Source organism: Chrysemys picta, chromosome 1 (genome assembly GCF_011386835.1).
Source record: "Chrysemys picta bellii isolate R12L10 chromosome 1, ASM1138683v2, whole genome shotgun sequence".
Classification (NCBI taxonomy): domain Eukaryota; kingdom Metazoa; phylum Chordata; order Testudines; family Emydidae; genus Chrysemys; species Chrysemys picta.
The window spans coordinates 288,357,467-288,372,341 of record NC_088791.1 but is presented as its reverse complement, the minus strand read 5'-3'; the positions used below and the strand labels follow the sequence as shown (position 1 = coordinate 288,372,341).

The window sequence follows — 14,875 nt, the reverse complement described above, 5'->3', positions numbered from 1 at the left end:
CATAGGGTTTTTTTTCTATACATGACAGATATAGCCCTGTATAGATACAAAATTTGTAGGGCTTTAGATATAAAATTTGGATCCACATCCATCCCCAATCAACAAAAATGATTCACATCTGCGGATGCGAATATCTGCAGATACAAAGTGGATATCCACGAATTTGCAGGGCTCTAGTTACAGACAGAGTGTACAGTGATGCCTACAGTTAACAGAATGCCCAGTGAGACCTATAGTTAACGTTTCATAAGTGTTCCATTTTATTTTCAGTCTTATTATATATTTGGTCTTTTATCTTTGAATGGTTTGTTCTCAGTCCAAGGACTACTGTTTTTAAAAAAATAAGTAAAACTGGTTCAGCCATTTTTGAGAATGGGAGGCAATGAAAAAAAATACAACTTCCACATATGAAAATTCTCAATTCCCATTCTCAAAAATGGCTGAAACATTATTACTTTTTTTAAAAAGTAATCCTTAGACAGAACAAAACAGCCAGATTTCAACCCAAGAGTCAAAAGACCAAACAAATTATAAGACTGAAAATATTGTTTAGATTGGAACACTTATGGAATGTTAACTATAGGTAAGGCTGTGAGGTTGTCCTGGAGATCACGGAAGTCATGGATTCCGTGACTTTCTGTGACCTCCGTGACTTCTCCAGCAGCTGGTGCGGCTGACCCCAGGGCTGCCCCGTGGCCAGCCTCACCAACTGCTGCTGGGGAAATCTAGGGCCCCCATGCCTCCCAGCAGCAGCAAGAGTTTGAGTGTGAGAAGGTGCTCAGGGCTGGAATTTGGGGTGCAGTATGGGGTGAGGGCTCTGGGCAGCGCTTACCTGGGGGGGGGCTCCCCGAAAGCGGCGACATCCCCCTGTCTTGGCTCCTAAGTGGAGGCTTGGCCAAGGGACTCTGTGCACTACCTCCGCCTGCAGGTACTGCCCCCGCAGCTCGCATTGGCCGCTGTTCCAGCCAATGGGAGATGTGGAGCTGGCGCTCTGGGCGGAGGCAGCGCATAGAACTGCCTATCTACGCCTCCACCTAGGAGCTGAGGGAGGGGGATGTTGCTGCTTCCGGGGAGGCGTGGAGCCAGGTAGACAGCCTGCCAGCCCTGCCAACTGTCCCTTCCAACTGTGCCCCCCAGCACCAGTGGGGGTCCCGGGCTGCATGCCGTCGTCCTCCCCACCCACCCCCTTAAGATTTAGTAAGACGTATATAGTACAAGTCGTGGACAGGTCACAGGCTATGAATTTTTGTTTACTGCCCATGACCTGTCCATGACTTTTACTAAAAATATCTGTGACTAAAACGTAGCCTTAACTTTAGGTCTTGCTGTGAGCATTTTAGTTTTAAAAACTTGAAATTTAGCAGGAATATAATTTCTTCTTTGTAGATGTGCATTTTAGTGGTTTCACAAAAGTTGGCTGTGATATGTTAAAGTTATAAGTGTCTTAAAATAGTTGGCAAATATGCACTGATTTTTTAAAATATGACCAACTATCAGTGTCTGCCAGTCTTCTATCGTCTCTGTGCACATGTTCATATGTTAAGAAAGTTCAGAGAGAGAGCTGCCTTTTTCCATATGAGTGAAAGTTTGTAAGAAGGGACATAGGACCTACCTGCTTTGATAGAATGATTGAAGGTACATAGGAAAGTGTAGAGAACTCCTGCATCTTTGATTGTGTGGTAGAGAGTGTTCTGCCGTAGCTGCCTAGAAAATATTGTATAGGATGGCAATTTTTTGTATGGAATTGGCCAGGCTTTTTTAAGATGAGAAACTACATTAAAAGAATATTAAGGTTGCAATGTGAAACACTGAGAAGTCAGGAAATGAATGACTTGTGGAGGAAATCCCTTAAGATGGCCGTAAAAACCTTTGTACCACACTGTCATGCATCTGTGTATTCCACATATTTAACAAGAAAAGTTTAGAAATGTTTTAGATAGATTTTAAAAAGAGCTATTCTACTTTTCATAATGCTCTGCCTATAAATCCAGAAAGAGAGTTAGAATGACTCTAGCCTTGTGGTTAGGGGATTTAGCTGTGATGGGGGGAGGGGGGCGGATACTTGGGTTTCACTCCCTCTTCTAATGAATATTTATTTTTTATACAAAATAAAACAGTGTTAATAGAAGATAATAAGAGAGCCCAACTCTAGAATATCCTATAGCCTGGTGATTGGAGCACTCACCTGTAATTGGGGAAGGGAGAGTCTAACAAGTTCAAATCCCTACCAGATGGGACAGAGTAAGGACTTGAAGAAAGGTATCCCACAGCCCAGATTTTTCTTTGACTTTGAAGAAAACATTTAATTCAACCCAAAATGAAGTTTTATTTTGTTTTCAGTTTTTTGTTTCACCTAAAAAACAAATAGCTTTTATTTCGACGTGAAACATTTTTTTTTTTCAGTTTGGCCAGCAAACCAAAAAAAATGGTTATTCACACATGTCATTCTATCTGTTACTGGTCTAAGATGGACAATTGTTTGTCCTAACCCTGACTGGCATAATTTTGAGAGACATATGCCATTGTTTGGGATGAAAAATAAAAGAATATTCTCTAGCACAGTGGTTCTCAGACTTTAGCAACCCAAGACCCCCATTTTGATTTAATTTTTTTTGCAGATCCTATGACCCCTGCTCATCCTCAGGCCCAGCCCCCCATTCCACCCCTTCTCCCAAGGCCTCACCCCTGCTCCACCTCTTTCCGCCTTCTTCTTCTTCCCCACCCCTGAGCGCACCCCGTCCCTGCTTCTCTCCCTCCTTCCCAGCGCCTCCTGCACATCACTGAACAGCTGTTCCCCGGCATGCAGGAGGCACTGGGAGGGTGAGGGAGGAGTTGATCAGCAGGGGCAGTGGCCCCGGACATGATTCCGCCTCCTCCCCCGAGCACACCCCGTCCCCGCTCCTCCCCCTCCTTCCCAGCGCCTCCTGCACGTCACTGAACAGGCGTACAGGAGTACAGGAGGCACTGGGAGGGAGGAGACGAATTGAGAGAGGGAGGAGGAGGAGTTGATCAGTGAGACTGGCGGCCCCAGACATAATTCCGCCCCCTCCCCCAGCGTCCCCCATCTCTGCTCCTTCCCAGCACCTCCTGCATGCCGTTGAACAGCTGGGAGGGGGAAGAATTGAGGGAGGGAGAGGGAGGAGTTGATCAGTGGGACTGGCAGACCCTCTGGAGGACCCTCGCTGTTTGAGAAACGATGCTCTAGCAGGTTGATGGAAGTTTTATTTTGTTTGGTTTGTTTGGGGATTTTTTCTCTTTTTTTGGTCAGCCATTTATTTTTCATTTGGTTCTTTTGAAGCTGCTCAGGGGGTTGCAATTTTCAAGCAGTTCTGATAGAGATAGACTAATTGGTGAAATGCAGGTGTAAGAGAAATGTAATTTATTTGTGTGGCTCTGCATTTTTATCACCAAGCAATTGTCACCACGTATTTTATGTGTATATGTGTGTGTGTGTGTGTGTGTGTGTGTGTGTGTGTGTGTGTGTGTGGGCACTAGTGTCATCTCATTAATACAGGGTGAAAACAGGCATCACAAACTTCAACCCCAGTCTTTAAGCTCTTCCCAGCCCTCTCTTGGTATGCTCTCTTCATTTTCTTCTTAAACTCCCTGCTTTTCACCATCTTTACTTTACGCCATTCCCCATACACTAAGAAGAGTGTCCAACTTCTTGTTCTCCAGAGATCCTCTACTAATTTCTTCCATAAATCCTTCCTGCTATGTTCTGTTCCTCAAGAATTTCTCACACTCTCTTCCCCCTGTAGCAGTTTACTCTGTCTCATATTTGTTTCTTTTGTCAGTCTTAGATTTTAAGCTCTTTGGGGTCAGGAACATGTGTAGAGCACGGCATGAATTCACAGTATTCTGTAAATGATTATTAATAATATATCTAGGTTAACTCTCTCACCATGAATTAAATTACTTCACTATAAAGTGATGTAGCACAGCATTAATTAAACTTAGCTCAAGCTTCAGTCATATGTCTGATTTTTTTGAAGTGTAAATGATTAATGCTGTTTTATAGTATTTGATTCTGCTAGATGCCTCTCTGTGTTTTTATCTGTGTGTGGATTTGTGTAGTTTGTTTGTATATATTTAATACATAGAGATGTGTGTTCTAAGTTTATTAAATAGTTATTGTCTGATCCTGATAGGTGCAGTTCACCTCCAGTACACTTTGACATTAAGTCAGTAAGAGTTACAGGTGCTCAGCATTTTTCAGGATCAAGACCTTCTGTGTGTGTGTGTGTGTGTGTGTGTGTATGTGTGCGCGCACATACATATATCAGGATCTCAATCTTTTTAGTTCAACTGGAATTCCAAATCTAAACATTTTTATGGCTACCAAATTCTTAAAAAAACATAATGATTTGGAGGCCTGTCTGCTACTTTAGTGGGTGGAAATTCTTAGCAGCTGAGGAACAGTGTACAGAAAACCCAGGACTCAAGACATCTGAGACTTACTCTCTCAGTATTGGCTGGAGAGTACTGAGAATATGGGCAGTAGTTCCCCTTACAATCAAGAATCCCTTAATAAGGGATTCAAAGGGTATTTCTGAAATTTTCTAGCCTCCTGACATAGAGCTGGAGTCATTCACACAGTGGAGTTCGGGGGTGAAGAATGAAAGTCCAGAAATAATTGGTTTGGCTCAAAATGACCAACCAAAATACATTTTTAAGCAGAAAGGGATAGGTTCTCCAGAGGATTTAGGGCAGTGGTTTTCAACCTATTTTTCATGCTGCCCACGATGTGTTACCTGGGCCGCAGGTTGAGAACCACAGCGCTCTCCCTCCCCTCAATTTCCCCCCCCCCCATACAAACCCCTATGCCCAGCGCCTCCCACCTAGAGACCTCTCCACAGAGTGGGGCCAGGAGCAGAGCCCTGGGTGGGGTACTGGGCAGCAGGGACCCCGGATCTCGCCGCGCGGGCTCGGCAGCGTTTAGCACACAGCTGGGCCGTAGCTGTGTGCCAATTGGACTGCATGCAGGCCACAGCTTGGGGACCTGAGTTAGGGTCTAAGTCTGACATTTAGTCACCATTGAGATACTCAAAACCACCGCTCACCTGCCGCCCACCTCTGTAGGTGCCTGAATTTCCATCATTACAGTCCCCTAGGGCACCTACATTTCTGCCAGGGAGCATGCACACAGCTGTCCCATTCTAGGCACCTATTTCATGCTGAAGCCCCAGCAGGATGCTCAAACTAGGTGTTCCCCTGCTGTGGACTCCAATCCAGTAGGCATTCTCAGAGAACACCTGAATCCACACCAAACAGCTGCTGGTGGTGCCCTTTAGCTTTTAGCCCACTGGTTAAAACACTCAGTTGGGAGGTGGTAGATCCAATTCAATTCTTCATTTTGCCTTATATGAAGACAGGATCTCAACGGAGTTCTTCCCTCTCCCAATAGAGTGCCCTAACCACTGTGCTAGGGTGTAATCTGCGGTAGGCTTCTCTCAGTCTGTCCTGTTGGAGCTGTGCTGCTTTGTATCATAGACTCATAGACTTTAAGGTCAGAAGGGACCATTATGATCATCTGGTCTGACCCCCTGCATGCTGCAGGCCATAAAACCGTCCCTACCCCTTCCCTGGACTCTGCTGTTGAAGTCCCCAATCCTGTTTTTAGTGACTGCAATCGGCAGAGACCCTCCTGCTAGAGATCCCTGCCCCATGCTGCGGAGGAAGGCGAAAAACCTCCAGAGGCTCAGCCAATCTGCCCTGGAGGAAAATTCCTTCCCGACCCCAAATGTGGCGATCAGTAAGACCCCGAGCATATAGGCAAGAGTCTCCAGCCCGACCCCGTTAGCCATTATACTATTTACCCACCATTGCTTGGCTTTCCTTGACTACTATGTTTTACCATTAAACCATTCCCTCCATAAACTTATCTAACTTTATCTTAAAACCAGACAGGTCCGTCGCCCCCACCGTTTCCCTCGGTAGGCCGTTCCAATATTTCACCCCTCTGACGGTCAGAAACCTTCGTCTAATTTCAAGTCTGAACTTCCCCACGGCCAGTTTGTATCCATTCGTTCTGGTATCCACGTTAGTACTAAGCTGGAATAATTGTATAATTAACTATAGAGTCATTCTCTCTCTCTCTCTCATTGTCTCTCCCAATGTATATTTAAGTAATTATACACAGCTCAACAGGAGAGACTGAAAGAAACCTGTCCCAGAATATGTCATAGCCCAATAGTTAAGGTAATCTCCTGAGACGGGGAAGACCCAAGTTCCTTATTTGCATCAGGCAGTGGGGAAAATTGAATGTGGGTCTCTCACATCCTGGTTAAGTGCTCTAACCAGTGGGCTGAAAGATATAAGGGACCACAACCAGCACCTATTTCTCTTTTACCTATGCACTGTACAGGGAGCCTAGGTGCCTAACTTGGGGCTGTGGATTCCTCTGAGCAGTAAGGTGCCTAAAAGTTTGGTGTGGTACCATGTTAGTCCCTCCATTAATCTAGCTCAAAGTTCTTATGTATGCCTTTGAACTGAATTGTAGGACCAGAAATTTCCACATTTAGTCTTTAAAAATGCAGTGAACAAAAATGCTTTATTTAGCTATATTCCATTATCTCTTTGATAAAATAGAAATATAAAAATCCTGACTGAAAGCATTATCAATTCAAATAGTGTGTCAAGGCTTATCATTCTTCCAAATTGTATGTATTGAGCAAATCCATTTTCACATACTTTCACCAAAACAAAAAAGGAGGAAACTGATTACATGATCCATTCTCATGTCTAATAAAATAGCAGTATGCATTTTTGACAAGCTTATACTGAACCATACAGATGGAAAATTCCAGTTCTCTATTCTCAGCAGGAAAAGCTGGCTTTTTAAGGAAATCTTTTTATTTCATGACTGTCACCAAGCATAGCAATTACAAACAAAATGGAGGTGACAAAAATGAAAACTCAGCTAGCTGATTTCTATGAAGTGTTTGTATTTCCAGAGAGCTAGTCATTGCTCAGTTATTTGATTTGAAAAATTAATCCTGATAATGCCTTTTGAGTTCCTTAAGTACTGTTCACTATTTTTCTAGGATGAGTTCTACAGAACAAAGACTAAAAGATTTCTACAGCAGATTAGTTTACAGATGAAGCTCAGTTCTACTGAGAATGATTCTCTAATGACCCCTTTTTATTTCCTTTGGGCTATGTGAATGCTTTAATAGTGAGAGAATAGAGTTAAGTAAATATATTGTCTCAACCAGTTAGTTTATGCAGTCCTCCTGAAATGTTTTAATTATTGCTTTTTTCCATAATTAAGAAATCAGAGGTCAGGCAAGCCAAACTGAGAGCTGATCATAGCCTCTGTATTAGTTTAAAGGAACCCCTAATAACATGAGTTGTTGTTTTTCTCATTTGCTTTACAGAACAAGAAGAGTGTGTTAATTGCACAGATGAATGCAGAGTGCTCGGTCATTCTGACAGGTGTTGGATGCCACAGTTCCCTACAACCAATCAGGCTGAAAATACAGATTATCGCACAAATCTCTTTGTACCCACAGTTGAAGCTAACGTTGAGACTGAGACTTATGAAACTGTGAATCCCACTGGGAAAAAGACTTTTTGTACATTTGGGAAAGACAAGCGAGAGCACACTATTCTCATTGCCAATGTTAAACCTTATTTAAAAGCCAAACGTGCCCTGAGTCCTCTTCTTCAGGAGGTTCCCTCAGCATCGAGCAGCCCAACCAAGACATGCATTGAGCCTTGCACCTCAACAAAAGGACCACTGGATGGTTGTGAAGTGAAATCAGGAGCCTTGGCTGAACCAAGCAGCCAGTACTTGTCAACTGACAGTCAGTATCTATCACCTAGTAAACAGTCAAGAGACGCTCCATTCATTGCATCAGATCAGATGGCTAGGGTCTTTGCAGATGTACATTCCCGAGTGAGCCGAGACTCAAGTGAGATGGACTCTGTTCTGGAGCAGTTAGACCGTTCAAATCGGGATCTAGGGAGAGAGTCAGTGGACGCAGAGGAAGTTGTGAGAGAAATTGACAAGCTTTTACAGGACTGTCGTGGAAGTGACCCTGTAGCTGTGAGGAAGTGAAAAAAAAAAAAGTGTAGGCTGGCACTTACTTGCCTCTTCTGCTTATTTGGAAAAAAATAAAAGATCGCCCCTGGTTATAACAGTTTTACAGGGATGAAGGAAGACCAATGCTGCTTTAAGGCTTTTAGTGAACGTCTGAAGTGCCCACAAGTATGTTCTTTTCACTGCTCTTTCTTTTTCACATAAAATACTGGTTTCATTTTGACCAAACTTTCATTAGGACAGTGTGAAGTACATTAAGAACCAAGAGAAAGACGGAAAGACAGTGCCATTTTGACAATCTGATAGGAAGGTATGAGAAATGAGGAATAGAACTACGTCTGATATTTTAAGACTGTCCTCAATAGTTGATGCTGACTTTACTGTTTACCTATAAACCCCATGAAAAGCAGGGTTGAATCATTCTGATCTGTGGTGGATTTCCAGCAGTCACCACAGGCTTCTACTGAAAGTCCTAACAAAGATTTTGTAGTAGTCCAAGCTACACCAAACATTAACATTCATTTGTGGTAAACATTTCTGTATAAAGTTATCTGCCACAAAAAATGAAACAAAAACACAAACAAAAATCATTCCAGATCATTATTCAAAAAACATATTCTGGTCATTAGTAACACAACTCATATCATATTAAAGTTAAATGTAAAATGATATAGTCCATTTTGTCCTGCACACACATAAGCTAATTCACTTGATAAAAAGAAAAAAAAAGGTTTTAATGCCTATTTAGCATTTTAGTGTCCGACAAAAATATAAATAGTTAGCACTAAGTTAGAAACAAACCTGAGGTATAATACGAGTTCGCAAAAATAGTTACCTTTGAAGGGTAATACATGAAACAAAATAACATTATTAACACTTTTTTATTAATTTGTGGACACTAAAATAGCTCAGGAAAGTGAAAATGTCTTAGACATCTACACAAATTACATGACCATTTAAATGTGCAAATGTAAGAAGATTCAATGTGTTTACATCAAATGACATATTTTTATTGATTTATTGCAGATTCAGTGCATATGAGCCAAATTGTTGAGTGTATAAGAGCTATATTGTGTATTTTATTAAATTAATATATAGTTGTGTTGCAAAAATATTTGGGCTTATATTGTAAATGGCAAGTGTTGCCTCAGTAGCTGTCGAACTCTATGAGTTTTGTTTTCTCCTGCTTCCTTTTCCCCATGGAGTGTGGGAAGCACTGCCTCAGAGCAAAGTCTCTTGTTTAATGTATGGTCTACAAAGTACTTCAGTACATAATCTGTTCAGAATGTGTTTGAGTGAGCTGATGGAGCTAACTGAACAGCCTACAAATACAACTATCAGTCATGGTTGTGTGCAAGTCCTTCTATTGCAAACCCATGTTTAATAACAAAAATTACACTTGAACCAACACCTGAAACCTCCTTGTTTTTTTCAAAGCACATATGCAAACAGTCTGTTTAGGTAACACATTCTTGGTTGAAATCACAACTGATCCTAATATTTAATGTTTTATGCTACTGTTAAGTTCATAGAGTATAAAAATGTGTCAGAGCCTGTGTGGTACAAGCGCTGTTTTTTCTGGTTTCTTGGAAAGTGCTATGGTTTACAAAGGTTCTGGGTGCGGGCTGCTTATTTTGTATTTGTTTTTTTTAAACTATTATTTTAAGTTGCGTTGTTATCGTCTTGTTGGAATAATTTGCAAGAGAATCTCTCTCTCTCTCTCTCTCTCCCCCGCTCCAACCCCCATCCCCCTATTTAACTTCAACCCTTCTTTATGGTGTTTGGCAAACTTCAAAATTGCTTCTAGATGAAAGTTGAAAAAAATACACATTTAAATATTTGCTTAAAATGAAACTCGCACAAGCACAAGAAGCAGCAGAGGAAAAGTTTAGACTAACATTTTCCTCTGGGTATTTTAAATATTCTCTATGACATAGCACCATAAAACACAGTTATAGAAAACTGTGGATCTGGATTACACTAAATTTAAACGGTCATATCTTTAAATGTATTTAAAAGAGTGAATTCAATTCAGGTTGGCCATTTCAGATCCCACAAGGCCATACTTAAATAATATTCATCAGTTCAAGAAACAAAGTTGACCAACACCTGGCTGTGATGTTGTGTATTCCGTGAAAAAGGTGTTCTCATCTAGTCAGTCCTACAATGAATTGTCTTTGGTTCTTGAAAACCAGCCATTCCAAAAGTTTGCTCTCAGCTTCCATTGTACAGAAAGTCTACAATCATATGTAAACAAAGGATATTGTACATGTTTTATCAAGCTACTCTCCATATTTTGGACAATTTGTGTATCTAAAATGTGTTGTTGTCTGTGTTCTACAGTATTATTTTGCCAGGAGATTCAAAGTTGATTTTGCTTGATAGCTAAAATTCCAGAGAGGATCCCTTTTTATTTTGTCTGTCTTTTACCCTTATTTCCATGGTGCCCATCACTTTAGTTTATGAGCACCAAGCTTTTAGTTCAGCCAGTGAGATCCATTATTCAGCTAAACCTAAATCAGTATGTAAATGTAGTCAAGTGACGGAGGCTTCTGTATTTTACAAACAATTTTAACACTCAGAAACCAATTGTACAATTCATTGTATGTGTCTGAAGACATAAAAACACAACATTCTGAGAAAGGGCTGTGCCAGTGTAAAAGAAATTTACCTTAAGGCTCTCTGTCACTAGTGATTTACTAGCTTGAGCTGTTTAACACATTATCTGTATTTAGTAGTGATTATTTATTTACCAGTCTGAGGTAATTCGGAATTCATGACTCACAGCTTTATAGCTGAGTTTAGCAAATCTTGCTTTTATTTAATTTGTCCAGCAACTGCCTTGTGTTGCAGAACTCTGGCGTACTGCTTCCAATGAGGCTATCCCAGAATATGATATCTGCTTCATCATTTAGGAGTCACCTGCCACTGCTGTTGATACATCATGATCAACTGATAACGTTTATATGGGGGGGAGGTTTTGAGGGTTAAGTTAGCATCTGTGTGATTAAGTGAAGGAAATATCACACATGGGAGAAGTAAAATATAACTGTCTATCCCTCAACTTCCCTGCAAACAACTGGAAACAACCCAGCAATTAAAACGAAAGCCCATGGATTATTTCTTGCATTTTTGCGTACATAAGGCAGATTTTAAAAGTAACTTTTTATATTAAATGAAAACTTCCACCAGACAATTGTAAAAATAATTATTGTTACAAGGGGAAATCCATTAAACAACTAATAAAGTAATGAAATATGAGTGGAAAGGAATGGATGTCTATGCCACTTGTATATTAACCTAAGCAAATAATAGAGTAACATTTCCTGTGATTTCATAAAATGTTGACCAACCAAATCATAAACAACTGAATTCAAAATCAGTTAGAAAATTTACCATTTTCTAGGCCTGTCCAGCAGAAGAGAACTTCTCTTGAAATGTGATTTGCCATTAGTGCACACAGGAGATTGTCCATTTAGAAATATGACCATTAAAAAGTCATACAGATCCTAGTGATGGAGCTCAATGCTTTATTCAAACTAGCTTTCCAGCTGTTTGTTGCCTAATGGAGTAGAAATGCTGAGGTCAACAAGTAGTCTGAAGTCTGGCATATTATACGCCCACTCATTATTGTCTAATTACATTCTTTTGACATCAGGCAGCATTTATCAGTGCATTAATTCAAATGGGAGTTTTGGCTATCAAGATTTGTTGATTTGAAGTGTAATTGAATGAAACCTGATTAAGGTCTTGACTTCTCTGGCCCCATTGTTCCACAGGTTGGCAGTTCACATTTATCAACCCTTGTCTCCCCATATGGCTAAGAGCTGCACCAAGTGGCTGGTGAACAACACTAAAAAAACCAAACAAAAGCAGCATACATTGTATGGATTATCTCAACTGCTATTGTTTAATGGCTGTGTTTAATGTGACCTATCTGGAAAATGAGGACTACGAATAAAAAGCAATTACTAATAGTGGTGTTGCCTGCTCTTGCATTCATTAACAGAAAAGAAATGTGTTAAACACTGCATACCACAGGGAGCCTGATGGTAATTACTTTGGAAAAGCAACTTGTGGCAATGCGGCTGTTACAGCTAGTTAACAGTTTGCCAAAAAAATGACAGTTCCTGCTTCATTTATTAGAAATGTGTAACCGTTTTCTCTCAACAGGAAAGTGGTGAAGACTTTTCATCAAGCTGGGTAGGGTTATCTTTTAAGCAGCTGATGTGATGAAGCCCTACGGGCTATTATTACAACAGTATAGAGCTTCAGTAATAGGACTTTACTATACTGGTTTACTACACTGAAGTGAACTCACCAGAAGTATTATAAATGAGGGTCTCAGTTCTCAAAGGCTGTCAGCCTAGCAAGAAAGATCAAATCACTGTTCAAGTGTACATGTGGAAAAATAATCCAGAAGATGTAGGGTTTTGGTTTCTTTGTTTTTGTTTTTTTAATCTTTCTCAATGTCCTGGGTAACAGAGGTAAGTAATCTCTATTCATATTCTGCTGTAAGCAACATGACAAAGCAATGGGGGAAAATGTTACTAAGTATTAAGTCTGGCTGCTTGAGTTGTTGACAAAATATAAAATCCTAACTAGCCTGTAACTTATTCATTTTTTGCATCAAGATGAATTCACCACATGATGTGCCAAAGGGCTTTTTAAAAGTGCTCTAATTTGATGTCTTCTGTGGTTACCCATGTGGCATAATGATAATAGGTTGATATATGTGGAGCTCTGGGGGAGTTTCTTCCACGGATTTTCAGCCAACAAGAGAATAGTGTTTGCTTTTGACAGATTCATATTTAGATCATTCAGGATACTGCAGGTATTAGGGAGATATTTGTAAATACCCAACTTCTAGCTCACTGTTATTCTAGCATGGTCTTTTGTCCTTTTCGGTTCTGTATTACCAGAGGCTGATCTTTACAGTCCTACAGGAAAGATGGCTATTCACTCATTCGATATCTTCTATAACTCTATTATGCAGAAATAAAACCATCCTGCATCTAATTAGCTGACTACCCTGGACACAGAAAACCCCTATTGTGTTCTTCTCTGCTTTCTGCTGCATATGTTTGTCTTCCCACAGGCTCCAGTCCAAAATCCAGCAAGCCCTGTCTATGCAGAATCCTGCCAGAATGTACCTTATGCTCCTGAAGTCCTTGTTTGACGTGGGGATGTTTGCTGTCTTGCTGTCATGAACTCTGCATAATTCAGAGCTTGGCTGGGTACATACTGTATGTAGAACAAAAAGGAATAAACCATCCCAGCTTCCCTTTACCCCAGAATACAGAGTCATTGATTTCTCATTTGGAAAGTGGCCAGTCTGTTGCATAAAGATTGTTAGATCTCCACTAGGCCAATCACATATAGCTGCTTCAGGGTGTTCACTCATGGGACAAATATCCTGTTCTCAACCCTTATATGTCTGAGACAAGAAAGCAGCTGAAAGTATATTTCTTCACTTAGTTCTATGTCCCTACAGGCAGAATTTCACGGACAGTAATGGGGAGATGGCCCTATGCAGTACATGTGTAGCCTGACTTGTAAAAGGTCAGCTTAGTATCAGTAGCGCACACAGAAATGGATCAGGAAGTTAATGAGCCATCTTTAAGCCTTTTGAGTCACATTTTCCAGGATGCTTGTGGTGTCAGAGGGATACATAGGAAGCACAATATCGCCCTTTGTTCATTGCTTCTGATTACTAATGTGACCCCGCTCACTATATGTTAAATTCAAGATTAAGAGAAATGTTTCCCTTAATGGTTAGGAGACAGTCTTTTCTTTCTTTCTTAATAGATGCTGGAATCAATCTGTGGCATCTGTTTTTGTTTTAAAATAAAAGTACTGCTTATAGGCATGCATCTTTTCTACAGGTATTTTAGAGCAGATACGATTGGGGTTTTTTTTATTCACACAAAAATGTAATATGTCCACCAAGACTTTTCTATTTTCCCTGATAAGGACACGAACCACAGGTAGATCTTACAGCATGGCCTGGCAGTCAACAAATTTGGGCTCTTGCTAACCTGTGGAGAAAGGGAGCAGTCAAGGACCCTCACTATTTAGCAAGGAGATTATCAGCTAAAGTGCCTCTGCTGCCATTGATGCATCTGATGAAGTGGGTTATATCCCACAAAAGTTTATGCCCAAATACATTTGTTAGTCTCTAAGGCGTCACAAGGACTCCTCGTTGTTTTTACTGATACAGACTAACACGGCTACCCCTCTGAAATCTGCTGCCACTGCATCACAAGGAGAGAGGCAAGCTGTGACTTATCCAAGACATTCAAGCTTTTTAGGTTAAAACCAGCAGCATAATTTGCACCTGGAAATGAATTGGAAGCCAGTGCAGATGAAGCACGTTTTTAACATGCTTTCAAGAAGAAACATTCCTTAACGAATCCAGTCACATTCTGTGCTAGCTGCAGTTTCTAAAGGCTTATCTACATGTTGCATTAGTCTGCACCAGAAGGGTGTAAATTCTAGGATGCACTAGCATGTTGCGTACTAACTGGCCTACGTGGACCCTAGTGGCACGCACCCATAGTGTGCGTTAATGTAGTCCTGTTTGAAATGGAACTACATTAGCACACTAGGGAACTTTTATTGCACATCAGCAGGGTCCACAGGGGCAAGTTAGTGCATGATGTGCTAACACACTAGAATTTATAACCCTCTTTTGTGAACTAATGCACCATGTAGACAAACCCTAAGTGGTCTTAAGAAATAGTCACATGTAGCATTCTTTGCAGCAGTCCAGTCTGAAGGTGACAAAGACATGGATCTGCTGATCCATCGAGGCTGAGATCTGCATCCAAA

The 14,875-nt window shown here is 40.8% G+C and overlaps 1 protein-coding gene across 19 annotated transcripts in view; it reads left to right on the top strand.

Annotated features, from left to right (window-relative positions):
* The window catches only part of PCDH17 (protocadherin 17), a 105,479-nt gene extending 93,458 nt beyond the window's left edge, over positions 1-12,021 (top strand). For 15 of the 19 annotated variants that reach the window (XR_010597760.1, XR_010597763.1, XR_010597761.1 and 12 more), the window contains one exon: positions 7,380-12,021. Coding sequence is in view for 8 of the 19 variants with exons in the window: in XM_065581154.1 (XP_065437226.1) it covers positions 7,380-8,062 (683 nt within the window). In the remaining 11 variants the exon portion in view is untranslated. The remainder of the gene's footprint in view (positions 1-7,379) is intronic. The other 4 variants (XR_002888678.3, XR_002888680.3, XR_010597764.1 and 1 more) reach the window with 1 other exon arrangement.
* Positions 12,022-14,875: the final 2,854 nt, after the last annotated feature.